Source organism: Jaculus jaculus, chromosome 10 (assembly GCF_020740685.1).
Source record: "Jaculus jaculus isolate mJacJac1 chromosome 10, mJacJac1.mat.Y.cur, whole genome shotgun sequence".
NCBI classification, from domain to species: Eukaryota; Metazoa; Chordata; class Mammalia; order Rodentia; family Dipodidae; genus Jaculus; species Jaculus jaculus.
Window position 1 is genome coordinate 361,643 of NC_059111.1, and position 16,974 is coordinate 378,616.

At 38.9% G+C, this 16,974-nt stretch overlaps 1 protein-coding gene across 6 annotated transcripts in view; it reads right to left on the reverse strand.

Moving 5' to 3' along the window:
* Window positions 1–3,096: 3,096 nt before the first annotated feature.
* Window positions 3,097–16,974, reverse strand: part of Dmxl2 (Dmx like 2) — a 174,092-nt gene continuing 160,214 nt past the window's right edge. For all 6 annotated transcript variants that reach the window (XM_045160206.1, XM_045160205.1, XM_045160202.1 and 3 more), the window contains 10 exons: window positions 15,959–16,045; window positions 15,759–15,880; window positions 12,033–12,171; window positions 11,263–11,323; window positions 11,020–11,147; window positions 10,447–10,524; window positions 8,228–8,319; window positions 7,515–7,567; window positions 5,999–6,216; window positions 3,097–4,501 (listed from right to left, as the gene is read on the reverse strand). In XM_045160206.1, coding sequence (XP_045016141.1) covers window positions 4,292–4,501; window positions 5,999–6,216; window positions 7,515–7,567; window positions 8,228–8,319; window positions 10,447–10,524; window positions 11,020–11,147; window positions 11,263–11,323; window positions 12,033–12,171; window positions 15,759–15,880; window positions 15,959–16,045 — 1,188 coding nt within the window. In that variant the 3' untranslated portion in view covers window positions 3,097–4,291. The remainder of the gene's footprint in view (window positions 4,502–5,998; window positions 6,217–7,514; window positions 7,568–8,227; window positions 8,320–10,446; window positions 10,525–11,019; window positions 11,148–11,262; window positions 11,324–12,032; window positions 12,172–15,758; window positions 15,881–15,958; window positions 16,046–16,974) is intronic.

Sequence of the window (16,974 nt, forward strand, 5' to 3'; positions counted from 1 at the left end):
CATGCCCAAAGCCCATGGTGATGCATTTGTTTTTGTCAAGTTCTCAAGATAATGGGTTTCTGGAAATTTTCCCCAATTTTTCAATTACATTGATTCTATCATGTTAGCACAGCTTTAAAAAAATACTCAGATTCATTTGTTAGAGTCTCATGTTCGATTAGTATGTCTAATGAATGTAGTATTCTCTTAAAGTGTCTAAATATTCGCTACTGCTTCTGAATTTAGTAGACCTGGTTACAGACATAATTTCCTAGTAGTAGTATTAATGACAATATATACAATACTGAGACCACCAGCATGTACCAATGAACGTGACTCTCTGGATCTCTGAATTGTGGGCAAGGAATAATGTGCTCACTATTAGATAAGCCCAAGCCCATAGTGGGATTTTTTTTTTCATTGTAATGGTACAGTATACAAGAATAACTAAAGTTGACTGATTAGGCAGGTAATTTTATAATCTGGTTGGTAATTTATCTTTATAGAATAAAAACAAGATTTTATTTATCTTTCCTCCCAACATGAGTCGATTTAAAAAAATAAGTTCAAGGCTCACCAAAACAGGATGCACAACTAATGTGTTTGAAGTCCAGTGCTGTTTTAATAGAGTTGCTTTAAAGCACTTTCTAAATCTCTGCACTTGCACTTCTGGTGTCCGAATGGAGCCAAATAATTGTCTAGTTCCCTCCCAACCTCAAAGCCAGGCCAGACCTAGGTGTTTCAAAGCATCAAAAGGTCCTGCAGATCCCATGCAGGTGGCTCTGGTCTCCTCCACATATCACAAGGCACAAGCATTAGGATAGGAAAGCTGAAAATTTTTACATGAGTTCTGCAATTGTAACATTTGGGACACCTTCACAGTCTCATTGCTCTCAGAGTCACAAAGTAAAATGTCAAATATGATATCACAATTCTTAAAGAAGCATTTTCTAGCCACACAGGATAATTTCTGGCACCAAGCATCTGGAGAAGCAAGTGATGGACATTTCAGCCTCATCCAGCTGCCCATGGCCTTGTATATACCAGAAGCCCTAATTTCTGATCTGTAACCACAGATTCTGAATGACCAGTGATAACAATGGATGTCCTTTTAGGTGTAATTCATTTAATTAGTCAAATAAAATAATAATTGCTGAGTATAATTCCATGTTGAAATAAGTGTACTATTTTTACCTCTTGTCAAATTATATGTAATAATCTAAAAAGAAGAAAACAACCTGAGGGGTTAGGGAGATGGTTCAGCAGTTAAAGGTGCTTGCTTGCAAGTCTCAATTCCTTGGAGCTCTGATTCATCTGTGAAAGATGAAAGTATTACTTCCTTGACTATTCTATGTCAAGTGCTCTAAGAATTATACAATTCTTAACAAGTTAAATTGTCCCCTTTATAGTTTGTCCCTATAGGAAACCAGTGACCATGTTCCTAAGGCTTTACCTAGAGCTTTAGACATGAGCAGAGACACGATGTTAGTTAGTTTCTATGTGCTGCTGTGTTTAGTTAGGTAGGGAACAGTCACATCACCAAAGAAAAAAAACAAACATAGCCCCTTACTTGTACAATGCATTAAACTAAAGCTGCCCTTAATAGAGAAAGAGTTCAAGAATCTGCTGCCCTGACCTATGACAACACTTCATCACCTTCCCTAGAAGCATTTATGCCCTGCTCATTACTTTTGTCACTAAAATATTACAAAACAGAGAATCCCAAGAAATCAGTAGTCCTGCCCCTTTAAATCCATGTAATTTAGATATACCTAATCTTGTAGATGCTAACTGTAACTTTAAAATAAGGATGAAATGAATCTCTCAATCTCATTGCAATCCTCTAAGCAATCCAAGGTAAGTTTCAATTACCAAGTCGTTAAAATGACTCTTAGGTCTAGCAGTCTGGCTTGTCAGTATCCTAAGCTTGTCTGTTGAGAAACCTCATCCTCAGTCACAGGACTAGAAGGGACCAACACTAAGTAGGACCTTTATGAGAGGCTCAAACCAAAACTCATTTTGAAGTTTGGGAAAGTAACCCTAGCACTCACCCCATAGTGCAGCTTAATGCTACAGTCAGAAAAGACAATGTTTCCTGACTTCTTCAGGTTTCCCACTTTACTCTACCATGGTCAAAGGGTGAGGTTTGTTCTTGTCATTGGAAAATGTACATAAACTTTGAACATGTTTTTTAAGGGTACTCCTTTTTGTTGTTTCTTTCTTTTTTTTTTTTTTTTTGGTTTTATTTGTATTTAAGACAGAATCTCATACTGTAGCCCAGACTGGCCTCACATTTGTGGCAATCCTTCTGCCTAAGCTTTTGGAATGCTAGGATTACAGTGCCTAGGGAACAGTCCTTTGTATATGCAGGATTATTCCAAACCCAACTTCCTAAGGCAGGGAACACTCTCCAAGAAAGAATGCCAGTCACCACCTTCTGGGGCAGGTGGACATGCTGACTATTCTATACTACATGTAGGATTTCACTTAATTACTGAGATGCAGAATTTCCTTAAATATCTGTTCTCTCCTCCACAAATGTGACTTGGAGCTGCACTGGCAACTTGGATCCAATTCAGCCATGACTTTCTGTGCTGGTGCTGGAACTGCTTTCAGCCCCTGAAGGAACTGTTGAGGTGAACTGAGCCACTGAGCCCACGCTGAATGCCCTCATTCAGTGACTGATCATTGCTTGCATGCAAAGACCCATTCCTGCTCAAACCTCCACTCCAACTGCTTTCATCTTGCTAGAATGGCTCCTGGTATATATTTTAAATAAATGCCTAAAACTTTGAAATTCTCTAATAATCATTTTATTAAAAATTACTTCAAGCTGGAGAGATTTCTCAGTGGTTAGGGAACTTGCCTGCAAAGCCTAATGACCCAGGTTTGATTCCCATGCTCATGTAAAGCCAGATGCGCAAAGTGATGCATGCATCTAGAGTTAATTTGCAGAAGGCCCTGGAGTACCCACTCTCTCTGTCTCTTCTCTGTCTCTCTCTGCTTGCAAATAAATAAATAAACAAACAAACAATAAAGAGATAAAATAAAAATTACCTCAATTCTTATAGTGTCAAAGAATTCCAGACCAATCTACTTAAGTAGGCAAAACTAAAATCAAACTCTAACAAATAACATTTATTTTTCTTTTACATATGTATTTCACAGCATGAACATCACATTGCCTCCAGAAAAAGGTGCTTTTGTACCATTACATTTCACTATTAACCATACAGGCATTAAACATTTTCACTAACATGATGAGACAATTTGCTGGTAAACATTTAAACACACAGACATTGGTTTCAATATCTCAACAAATTTTTGGTCATAATCAAGAAAATACATCAAAATAGAATGACATTGGCTAATATTTTACAAGCAAATAATATTTAACTCTGCATAGTTTATACAATAGGCTGTGGCAATAAATAATATCACCAATCTCATCAACTATTAACTGGCCACAAAAAAGCCTAACATTCATTTTAACTGATATGAAATGTTCTATTGGTGTAGTTTCAACATAGCCTTTTAATAGTAAATACATGAAAAGAAAAAGTACTAAGTTGGACTAAGAAGGTATGTTTCGGTTAACTACAAATAATGTCATGTTCACATATCACATTCCTAACATGAAGGCAAATATTTTAATAGAAAAACTAGCAGTCCAAAAAATGTAAATGTGCAAATCATGAGGGAAACATTGCATTTGTGTTTGTACTCATCTGCAAATTACAGTACTAGCTCAGTAAAAACACTAACAGGAAAAAATATTCAGCAGGAAAGAGTGGGAACAACCACTGAGGACAGAGAACAGGTCACTGTGCACTGCCCCGTAGCTAAGGAAGTTCTTCTGCCAGACTAGAGCGTCTAACCCTTTATTTCTCCTTCAGTCACCATGAGGAGACAGCAAGCATGCTGTATTCAGTGATAAGAGCAAGAGGAAACACCCAAATCAACAACATTTTCCTCCTGTAATTGGTATAAAGATTCTACTCATCGTTTTGACTTACTAACTTGTATGTTTTCTGAATCAAGTTTGAATCAAGTTTGCTGAATGCTGTGAAGAATAGCTTCCTTGCATACATACAAGGTTGAGTTCAGCAGTCAGCATTATGACAAGGTTCGTGTACTCTACCAACCTGGGTAGGCAATACTCAGTGTAATAGTTTGGATCAGATTCAGATTCTACACAGATTCTCTGTATTGTTTTCAAGATGCTAACATCTGCTTCAAAAGCAGAATTGCCTAACTCCTGCATTGTTCTTTAACTGAAATGTACATAAAAATAGAGTCCCAATCTTTAGGACTACAGAATGTCAAGAATTCTATTTGGGACATTAAAAGGACTGGGCAGAACCCTTGTTTTCAGTGTGCCATCTGCACCACAAGAGAAGATCCGATTGTCCTGGCTGATGTCAATCTGCATGACTCCAGCTCCGATGTTTCTGAATATGGACTGTTTAGCATGCTCATTCTTAAATGAATGGATTAGACCATGGCCCGTCAATCTCCAAACCTAGTTATAGAGAAAACAAATACTAAGTTGTTAAGAAGAAAGACCAGAAGTAAAAACATGGGTTTCACTTCTGCTCCTTGGCCCAACAAAGCCCTACTTTCCTGCCCACTCTTGCTTTCCCAAGTCTACTTGACAGTTAGCAATAATACCTCACATGACTCATTTTCTGCCTTACACTTAGTGAACCTACTTTCAAATTTCTCTTTAGTCAGGCATGGTAACATACACTTTTAACCCCAGCTCTAGGTATGCAAAGGTGGGAGAATCACCATGAGTTTGAGGCAAGTCTGGGACTACAGAATGTGTTCCAGGTCAACCTGAGCTAGAGTGAGAACATTCCTCAGAACAAACAAACAAAAAAATCTCTCTTCACATTTTCTCTCTCTCTCTCTCGTTTTTTAGCTTCTTTGTTTTGTTCTGTTTTTTGTTGTTGTTGTTGTTGTTGTTTTGTTTTGTTTTTTGTTTTTTGTTTTTGAGGTAGGGCCTTACTCTAGTCTAGGCTAACCAGGAATTCACTATGTAATCTCAGGGTGGCCTTGAACCCAGGGCAATCGTCCTACCTCGGCCTCCCAAGTGCTGAGATTAAAGGCGTGCGCTACCATGCCTGACTTCTTTTGGGTTTTTCAATGTAGGGTCTTGCTCTAGCCCAAGCTGGCCTAGAATTCACTAAGTAGTCTCAAGTAGGCCTCGAACTCACGGTGATCCTCCTAACTTGGCCTCCCAAGTGCTGGGAAATTAAAGGAATGTACCACCACACCCAGCACACATTCTCTTTTAGCTTAATATAATCACATATTCCAATGCTAATTCAATTAATATTTAAGTTAATTCCATGAAATGTTTCTATGTTAAGCTAGACCCTAGTAGAACATAGAATATATACAGTACTGCTTCAAGTATCTGGAACTCTTCCCTCAGCCACAGGAGTCAAGTGCTGAGCACACAGGAGGAAAGATGGAAGAAAATTCTGAGGAGCCAAACTTATTTTGCCAAAAATACCTATGTATTAATTAAACCCAAACCCCTGGGGCTGGTGGTATAGTTCATTAGTAGAATGCTTGCCTAGCAGGCATGAGGCTCTGAGCCCAAAACTGAGCTGCAAAACAAAACAAAAATCTCTAACACTTTACCCTAAACAAAATCCTTTACCTTTTGTCTTTCTTAATTTTTTGCATAATTAGCACTAGGGATTGAACCCAGGGCCTTGTACATACTAAGTGTACACTGACCTACACCTCTAACCCAGCCTATCCTTACAGCTTTATACTAATAGTAACCTTCAAGCCCAGTGCATTTGATTATCTGATTTTCTAGACCAGACCAGTTTAGAAGTAGCCACACAGAAATAAGGGTGTGGGGGCAACATGTCTGAATCATTTGGACCCACAAATCCACAAAGCTTTATTTCTAGGGCAACATGTCAGAGGACAGTAGCTTGGTTTTCCCTTTTCAGTCAGTTGCAGCAGAGCACATGTCCAGCTTCTTGAGCTAACTCACCTTTATATTGCCTTCTGCTGAACCTGTGGTAAAATATTCCTCAAAGGGATCCAGAGCCAGAGCCTTGATAGCAGAGTCATGTGCCTGGAAGGTGTGAATTAGCTGTCTCTGTCTGATGTCAAAGACGCAGATGTGTCCCTTCCGGCCTCCAGATATCAGGAGCTGCTGCTTTGGTGCATACTGAAGCACTGTGGCGCCGTGCTCATGGCATGTGAAACCTGAACAACACCACCAGCAATGGGCTTTCCCAAGGCAGCTTCTACCTTGGAAATTCTGATTATGTTTTAATTCACATTTAAAAATACAGAACTTAAAGGTGCATTTTTCATTCCAAGTGTTATACAATTTGAAGATAATGAGCTAAAGACATGCCCCAGCTGCTACATCCAATTACCAAGAGGTGATTGAACCACAAGGGCTCTGCCTTCTCAATGGATTGATCCAATGATGGATTCAGAATTTGGAAGAAAAGCTGGGGAGATGGCTCAGTGGGTAAAAGTGCTTGCTGTGCTAGCCTAATAACCCAAGTTTAGATTCCCAGAACCCACATAAAGCCAGATGCAGTAATGAGGATTTATAATCTCAGTGAATTTATGGCAAGATGAAGATGTACAGAAGACTCCCAGAAGCTCATAGGCAGCTTGCATATGCCATGGTGAACAAGAAGAGGCCATGCTTCAGAGTGGACAGCAAGAACTGACACCGAGAGTTGTCCCCTGACCTCTGCACATGTGCCAGGAAATGTGTGTGCCCACACTCATATACTCCACACACTCACACACACACAACACACTCACACATATACAACACACTCAACTCACTCACGCATACACAACACACTCAACACACGCATACACAACAAACACAAAGATTTTTTTTTTTTAGGTCAACCTTCCTCAGTTGTCTAGTATAATCCTAATGGAGTCAGTGATCTCATTAAAAAAAAAAAAAAAAAAAAAAAAAACAGCCAGGCATGGTGGCACATCGTTAATCCCAGCTCTCAAGGTAAGGTAAAAGAATGAGTCCAAAGCTACCCCTAGACTACATAGTGAATTCCAGGTTAGCCTGGACATGAGTGAGACCCGACCTCAAAAAAAGCAAAAAAAAACCAATATTCTATCTAGTTAGAATTCTATGTCCACATTCATTTACATTAGTGACATAGCCAGACATTTAAAATTTTTTTTTTTTTATTTCTGTGTGCACTTGCAGTGTGGGCGGGGGGGCATAACAAGGGCCGTTACCAGTACAAACAAAGGTAACACACCACTTTTTGTGCGTGGCTTGTGTGGGTGGCTAGCAAACTGAAACCAGGCCAGTAGGCTTTGCAAGTACCTTTAACTTCTGAGCCATCTTCCCAGGCCCCAGACATTCTAGTTTTTTAAAATAAGTTTTAATTACTTATTTTGAATATTTCTCTATATCAACCTGTGAATAAGCACTGGGTTAACTAAGTAAAATAACACTACAAGACCAACCTTAATGAATGCATTAAAAGTCATAAACCATCACTCACCATGAATGAGGCTATTTCCAGGTGATATTAATGTGTCCCATAGGCATACATTTCTTTTAAAGAAACAAAAAGGTAAGGTATAAAAAAAAATTGTCCTAAATCACCACTAGGGACAATTTTACCTACAAGTCAAACACTTTTACTTAACTGAGGCTTTTTTGTTCACATTTATAAAGCAGAGATTCTCTGGCATGGGGACAGGCACAAAGACTAGGGGCATATCTATATAAGAGTTTACCCCTTTCACCCTCACATCAGTCTATCTTACAAGGCCCTGTCCATCACTGTGCCCCTAGCCCACGACTTCCTGAGTGCTCCTACATCCCAAGAAAGTACCCACTGCACAGAAACCAGAGACGCAATTCATAGGCATGTTTCCAAAGAAGCTATACAGGGGGAAAATGCCAAAAATGATGACTATAGCATCAAATACTTGCTAGTTCTGAAGAACCTTATGGTACTAGTAATAATTTTTAAAGAATTAAATACCTTCAACATAATATTATACATGTTTCCTGATACACAAGGAGAAGTCTTCCTTTTGCCTTTCTCTTTTTGATAAGTAAAACCATTCTGAGCACTACATAACAACACATTTTTTTTTTATTCCTGGGATAGAAAAACCCTACTAAAAAAAAAATCCTTATTTTCTGGCCAAAAATAGCTCTGTACTTAAAATTTTTCTTATTCTTGTTATGCTTCTGTCAACATACCTATTATCATTGGACTGTCCAGATGTTGCAACTAGACTTGAAGAGGTAATAAATGCAAAGTCGCTTGTGGCTTTACTGTGGCACTGCCAACTCTATGGAAAACAAAGTATAGTTGATATTATCTAAAAATCCAGTAACACCTGGTATGACACAAATACAGTTCTGCTAGTAATGAATTAGGTTCATAAGTAAAAACATTTTTGTTGTAGCTACTGAGACAGGTCTTGGTATGTAGCCCCAGCTGGCCTCAAACTCACGATCCTCAAACTCCCAAGTACTAGGATTATAAGAACAGTTTTTAAAAACTCAGTCGGGAGAGGTAGGGAGAGGCACAAATCCACACTAGCGAGCATCCTGACCCCTCAGCCTTCTCCAGACTAAACCAATTAGGCACAGTGATGTGTGTCTGCAGTTCCAGCTACATAGAGGACTGAGGCATGAGGATCACTTCAGCCTAAAATCTGAAAATCAGTCTGGGCTACAAAACCCCCACCTCGAACAAAGCATATGAACTTTTAAAAGCCTTTTGCTTATATAAAAGGCTCAAATAATTTTAGTGCTAATGACCTTGAATATATGTGATAAACTTTAAATAATACTATAAACCATAATAAAAAGAAGAAGAAAAACTCTTATATGCCCATCTAGCCTTAGACTGCAAGGCAAGGGATGTAATCAAGCTAACATTGCAAGCTAGATACAAACACACCTTCCTTGACACCTCTGTGCTCCTTGTACCCACCCTCAGATGAAGAACTTTGCCAATAATAAGCACAATTGTGAAAGAAATCCTACACAAAATTCACAGGCCTAAGGTTACCCATAAAGGTTCCTAAGAATGTTCTGGCAATATGGGAAACCATCTACTAAGCCAGGTATCACTTTCTTGTTGGATCAGATGATGATCAGAAATTTCCAGGTGAGGGCCCAAAAGGAGGATGGGCCAGAATAAGCATGACCCACAATCTCCATGAAGATGACCTGCATCCCCAACGACAAAGGCCCCTTCACAAAAGGGGCAGTGATGAGGGAAAGGATGGTACCAATACATGGTATTTACCTACTAAGTATATCCATAACTAATTAAAAATAAATTTAAAAAAAGAAATAGCTCAGGGTTTTACTAGAGATTTTAAAGATTTGGGTACATAAAGGATTTACTGGCAGCTTTTGAATTGTGTCATATAGGTGGATACTTTTTCTAATAGTAAAAACTCAATTATATATGGTTTTATTTTTCATAAATAAAATAATAAAAATAAAATGGACATTTTTCTGCCTTGAATGATCATACTAAAAGCAAAAGCATAAACAAGATTATCTGCATAAAAATACGGTAATCTATAGTGCACTAATTAAACAGAAATATTCTTGTCCTACAAATATAATGGAAACACATCTGTATGTTCTACAGGAAAATTTTAAAGCATTTGATTGGTCAATCTGGACCCAGAAGGTTCAAAGTCCTGAGCCTCCATTTGCATAGGAGCATGCAACACAGACAGTGTCACCTACTCCTGCCATGGCCACCCTGCACTAAGTGCAGGCACACTCGTCTCACCATCATTAACATGAGTGGGGTTAATGAGTGAAGTAGTCTGTTGGGATTACATTATAATCTGGCCAGGAGCAAAAATTCTGGAAGAAATTAGAATAGATGTTTAGAACCTGTTTGAATCCTAATACACACTTTATAAAAATTCCTTTTTTTGTTTTGTTTTGTTTTGTTGTTTTTTTCGAGGTAGGGTCTCACTCTAGCCCAGGCTGCCCTGGAATTTACTATGTAGTCTCAGGGTGGCCTTGAACTCACAGTGATCCTCCTACCTCTGCCTCCCAAGTGCTGGGATTAAAGGCATAGGCGTGTGCTACCACACCTGGCACACTTTTTATAAAATTCTATCGCTAAGAAGTTAATTTTCAAAATGGAAAAAAGTACAAAAAAAATATCCTGACTCAGACCATACACAGAAAAATCCCTAAAAAACTTATGTATCATGTTTACCCTTCAAGATAAAAAGCAAGGTGATTTTTTTTTTTTTTTTGCTTTTTGAGGTTATTTTAATCTAAAATCAGGGTTTAGAGCTGTGCCAGGATATGACTGCTATGACTGCTAGGCATAACTATCCCTTTCTCAACAGAACCAATCACTAATGGAATCCATGGTCTAAATCAGACACTTCATAAGCAACATGTTCCATGTATGCACTCTGGGCACTTACCATGTATGGTTTAGGACTTGATGTAGTTTGATTAACTTGCCAGATACTCAGAAAACCCTCTCCATCGGCAACCCCACACTGTAAGAATGGTGTACACATTAAATACAGTTTTCAGATTCCTGCCAAAGGTAAAATCTATGGAAAGGAGATTTACTTAGACTCCACTTAACAGATATCCTGCCTATAGCTGTCTCTGTTGTGCTTCCCAGAAAAGTCTAAGTACCCTAACTGCTCTGTCACCTTCTGCTTTTCCACAGCTCTTCACTGCTTTTCTCTAACCCCTGACAGGCATCTCAGAACCTGATGGTGCCATGACTCAACAAAAGCAAAATTCTCTACTTTCACATTGTTTTTGGTACCTTTAAGTGGGTGATTGTTTAACCCATACTAAGTTGTGTGGATTTATGCTTCTTTTGAAAGAAAAGAGAAAACACAGAATTCAAAACAAAATGCTCAGTTTAAGTTTAAATGTAGGATCCATAATTTTTTTTTTAGAAACAGTTTTAATATACATTTCAACCTCAATATCCACTATTATTTTGGGGTAAGTTCAGCAGTAACTCCAGTACCTACCTTGTTGCCTTGTGAGTTGAAATATAATCTAGTAACTCTTGCATTGCCAGCTTGACGGAAACAGACAAGCTGCTGAGGTCGTGTCCATTCAAACATCCGTACACTGCCATCCTGAGCACCTGTAAGATCTGAAACATAAGAAAAGGCAGCAAGTAAGAAACTGCAGGTTCCAATAACTTATATATATCTACCTCAAAATGTAGAGGACACTTGAAATCCTTGTATTATAAATAAGATACCCACAGTACTGATGGACAGGGTGTGAAGTCATTCTCTTAACATTGTGTAGGTTCCTTTTCATAAGCTTTAAAAACAGAAAACAAATTTGTTGTTTATCCAGAAGAGACAAGGAAGTGATATCATGTATTCAATTACAACTTATTACTGAGATAAACCCTGTTGTGGATTTTCTGAACTGTTTCACACAGAACACCTATGTGAGCAGGTTACAGAAACAATCCCTGGCTTGCCTGTGAAGACTATGAGGTGATAAACAGCTTCATGGGTCACTTAAGAGACTGCTCCAAGAGCCCCTCACTGAAAACAATCAGGAACAACTCTTTCTGTCTTTCCTTTTTTTTTTTTTTTTTTTTTTTTGAGGCAGGGTCTGCTTTGAAGCACAGGCTGGCCTCAAACTTACAATCCTCCTGCCTCAGTGTCTTGACTTCTATAATTACAGGTATGTGTCACCAAACAAAGCCTGACCTCTGTATTCTTCAGGACATAAAACTAGAACTCCTTCAACTACAATTACTACCAAGAATGAAACACAGTAACCTAAGGCACTTTCTAGTAGACATGAACAACTCCTTTTGGACGTTGCCTTACTATTGTGTGCCTCAATTTGCTTAACTATAACATAATAATAACAGACCTCCCCACCAGTGGTTTATGAGTGGAAAAGCATGCCCTTGAGAAACAATAAATGAAAGCTATTATCACTTTTAGGGTTATTTCAGTGTCAATTCAGGAGCCCCATATCCAGAAACCATGCCTAGGAGTGAATGACATACCACGCTTGCTCCAGTGCTTGTCTGTCCGCTACCCAGCCATGGTAGAGATGCAGGAGGATGCATCTGACTGGTAGGATGAGAGCCTGCACCCGGCTGATAAAGGGTTGTGGTAGAACCACGATAGTCAATATCATCTGAGCTGTGGACAAGAGTTACACATTACTCTGAAAGTTCCATTCCCTCTTAATACAAATCCAATTATGAAGATTTTATATACCCATAAAGCATTCTCTAAAAAAAATAGTCTAGCCACTGATAAAAATATGTACAATTTCTGATCTAGCCAACTTAAGTAGTGATTTTTCCCTTTAAACAAAATATAAATTCACTCTAATGTGTTATATGTGGGAGCAACTTTTCAAAATATTTATTTATTTATTTGAGATAGAGAGATGGGAGCAGATAGAGAAAGAAAGAATGGGCGCGCCAGGGCCTCCAGCCACCACAAACGAAATCCAGACGCATGCGCCCCTTTGTACATCTGGCTTACATGGGTCCTGGGGAATTGAACAGGGGTCCTTAGGCTTCACAGGCAAATGCCTTAACCACTAAGCAATTTCCCCAGCCCCAGAGAGTCACTTTAAAAAATATGTATTTTATTTATTTGAGAGAGAGAGAGAGACAGAGAGGCACATAGAGAAAGAGAACAGACACACCAGAGCCTCTAGCTACTGCAAATGAACTCCAGACACATACACTACCTTGTGCATCTGACTTTATGTGGGTACTGGGAAATCAAACCTGGGTACTTAGGCTTTGCAAGCAAGCAATTTAACCACTAAGCCATCTATTCAGCCCTGTGAGAGCAACTTTACTGCTGCACAAATCAGAATAAATGCTTGTTTTAAAGTATTTTATAAATATTAAATTACCCCTTCCCATAGATATCCCAAATATCAATTTATTTTATTTTCCATTCATATATTTGGTTTTGATTTTGAGACATGGTTTCACTTATGTAGCAAAGGCTGGCCTTGAACTTGAGATTCTCCTGCCTCTACTTCCCAAATGAACTAAGACATGAGTCACCATGGCCACCTATCTTTTGCAGGGATGGAGGGAATGCTGCGCATTGAGCTCAGGGACTGACACATGGCAGACAAGTGTACGAATACTGAGCCACATTTCTAGCCCATAATTAACAACTTTAAAAACTACCACTTTAAAGATTTCTTGGGGCTGGAGAGATTGCTCAGCAATTAAGATACTTGCCTGAAAAGCCTAACAACCCAGATTCAATTCCCCAGTACCCATGTAAAGCCAGATGAACAAAGTGGTGCAAGCATCTGGAGTTCTCTTGCAGCAGCTGGATGCCCTGGAATACCCATTCTCTGTCTCTCTTCTCTTTCTCTGCTTAAAAAATAAATAATTTTTTAAAACAAGACTTCTTAAGCCAGGTGTCATGGTGCACACCTTTAATCCCAGCACTCAGGAGGCAGAGGTAGGAGGCTCGCCATGAGTTCAAGGCCACCCTGAGACTATATACTGAATTCCAGGACAGCCTGAGCTAGAGTAAAATCCTACCTCGAGAAACAAACAAATAAATAAATAGTAAAAATAAAAAGATTTCTGAAAGATGAGCATGGTAGCACAAGCCTACAATTCCAGCAGCATTTCCAGCAATTCTAGCAGAAGTGAGGGCTAGAAAATCAGTTCAAGGTCATCCTCAGCTACATAGTAGAGTTGAGGCCAGTTTAGGCAACATGAAACCTTGCCTCAAAAAGAAAAAAATATCTGAAAATACCAATTAACTTTTTTTTTCTTTCTTTCTTTTTTTTTGGTTTGTTGAGGTAGGGTCTTGCTGTAGCCCAGGCTGACCTGGAATTTACTATGTAGTCTCAGGATGACTTCAAACTCACAGTGTCCTCCTACTTCAACTTCTCAAGTGCTGCAACTGAAGGCATGCGCACTATGTCCGACCAATTAATTTATCATCACATAAAAATGTGAATACTGGGGGTTGGAGAGATGATGCAGTGGTTAAGGTGCTTTCCTGTGAAGTCTAATGACCAGGTTTGATTCCCCAGTACCCACTTCAGCCATATACATAAGGTGGTACATATGTCTGGAATTCAGTTGCAGTGGCTGGGACCCTGACATACCCATTCTCTCCTTTTTCTGCCTCTTTCTCTCTCCCAAATAAATAAATAAAATTTAAAAATGTGAATACTGGGCTGTAGAGATTGCTTAGTGGTTAAGGTACTTCCTGTGAAGCCAAGGAACCCAAGTTTGATTCTCCAGTACCCACATAAGCCAAATGTACATGGTGCCACTTGTGTCTGGAGTCCATTTGCAGTGGCTGAAGGTCCTGGAGTGTCCTTATTCTCTCTCTCTCTCTCTCTCTTAAAATGTGAATTTAGAGGCTATGAAAATGGCTCACCATTAAGGGTGCTTGCTTGCAAAGCCTACTGGCTCAGGTTTAATTTCCTAGCACCCACATAAATCTAGTTGCAAAAAGTGGCACATGCATCTGACACTGAACTGCAGCAGCAAGAAGCCCCGGCACACCAATAATACAAACAAACATACATACATACATATACATGCACAAATAAGATAACTAACAACACTATTTCATGATGCCTCTGATGCATTAAATCACAGCATGCTAACCAACCTTGAAAAGAAAAGAATTTAAATGTAGGTTTGATGATGGGAGTATAGCATATTATGTGGTCATATCTACTCTGATCTGTAACTAAAACCTGATTATACACTTATAAAATATTATAAGAAAAGGTAGAATTAAACAAAACATGGAAAAAGGCCCTCAGGGTACCATGCAAGAGGAAGGGCAAATAAAAGTTTTACAAACCCTAGTGTGGTGGCGTACACCTTTTATCCCAGCACTCAGGAGGCAGAGGTAAGAGGATCGCTGTGAGTCTGAGGGAAGCCTGAGACTCTACTGTGAATTCCAGGTCAGCCTGGACTAGAGTGAGACCCTACCTCGAAAAACCAAAAACAAAACAAAACAAAACACTCTGTATGAAGTATCCACAATGTTAATGAAAACAAAATTTACATTTTTACCTATAAAAAGATATGCTGAGGGCTAGAGAGGTGGCTTAGTGCTTAAGGAGCTTGCCTGCAAAACCGAAGGACCCTGGTTCGACTCCCCAGGACCCACATAAGCCAGATGCCCAATGTGGCACATGCATCTGGAATTTGTTTGTAGCGGCTAGAGGCTGTCATGCACCCATTCTCTCCCTTCCCCACCCCCTCTCTCTCAAATAAATAAGTATTTTAAATTTTTTTTAAATTTTAAAAGATATGCTGATAGGTGACAATTAAGAAGAAACAATTACTCAGAAGATGTGATTGATTCAACACTCTAACATATTTGTATATACTATTTGCTTTCATTATCCAAATCAGCTAACTTTAAGGAATATTATGTAATTCCTGACATTTCCTTAGGATTAAATGTCAAAATGGGAGTTTTTAGCCTTAGGCCTTCATGTCAGAGATTATTCTGGTTTAATGTCAAATGGGAGTTTTTAGCCTTGGATGTTCATGTCAGAGATCATTCTGGTTAAAACACCCTGAAAAGTTTAGTGGAAAAAATTATGAGTAATTTTATTTATTAATGCAAGCAAAGCCTTTTGTCAGCTAAACCAATTATGCTTGATTCTTACACACCTGAACAGATGCATTTCTCAAAACCCACCAATTCAGTGGGTATAATTCTGAAATAAAACTACATTGGTAATTTACTATGAGGAATACCTTTTGGATTCTCTGTCATATTCTTCTCCAATCCATATATATGACTGACAGGCTAGTAAAGAAGTAACATCAAGTTCTTGAACATCATGCGTTGAAGCCAAAACAATTTCATTATGGTTCGCCTGTAAAGCAAAGGCAGAACAATGATTTGAGTAATTTCATCTAAACTGTCAATTTTTTGTAATGACTACAGTGTTTACCTTGTTAACAGAAAATGCCATGATCATGTCGGATTCCTTATGAATGACCTTTGCCTTTCCTCCTGGATAGCCCAGATCGGCTTCAACCTATAAAACATGACTGAGCGTCAGCTGCTGCTGTGCGGCTCTACATAGAGAAATACACATAAAATTTAAAAGCTGGATAAGAAGAAAATGTAGCAACAGCAGCAAGTAAAAAAAGTGAGAGTACTGTTTGTTAGTGTATTGAGAATTAGTTTTAGAAAATTCTCTTGCATTCCCTAGAATAAATTATCCCAATTACAAAGATTTCCATTGTGAGTGCAAGGTACTGATTCATGGTCACAGAAGATTCATAACAGTAATATATTTTTTACATATTCAAAAAATGAATAAATATTCTGTAATAAAATGTGTCTACATTAGAAGAACAGAGTGGAGAAAAAAGTTACAGAAAGTCAAAGGAGCCACATAAGAGATGTAGCACTTTTAAGGGTAAAGAAAAGGGAACAAGAAGAATTTGGAGAGAAGAAGGAATTAAGACTGATGAGTGCCGGGCGTGGTGGTGCACGCCTTTAATCCAGCAGAGGTAGGAGGATCACCTGGAATTCAAGGCCACCCTGAGACTACACAGTGAATTCCAGGTCAGCCTGGGCTAGAGTGAGACCCTACCTCAGGGAAAAAAAAAAGAATAACTAGGGATCTGTAGCATCAAACCACCTACGGCCCAGACAAGGACCGTGATATTGGGGACAGAGGAAAAATAATCACAAACACAGCTGGACGTGGTGGTGCACGCCTTTAATCCCCAGCACTCAGGAGGCAGACATAGGAGGATCGCCATGAGTTCAACACCACCCTGAGACTACATAGTGAATTCCAGGTCAGCCTGGGCTAGAGTGAGACCCTACCTCGAAAAAACAAAAAAATAAAACACTGATGAGAGAAAGGTGCAGCAGCTTAGCAGCAGAATCAAAAAGAAAGATCAGACTTGAAAAAGTGACCAAAATAGAGATGGAACAGGGAACAAGAAAGAT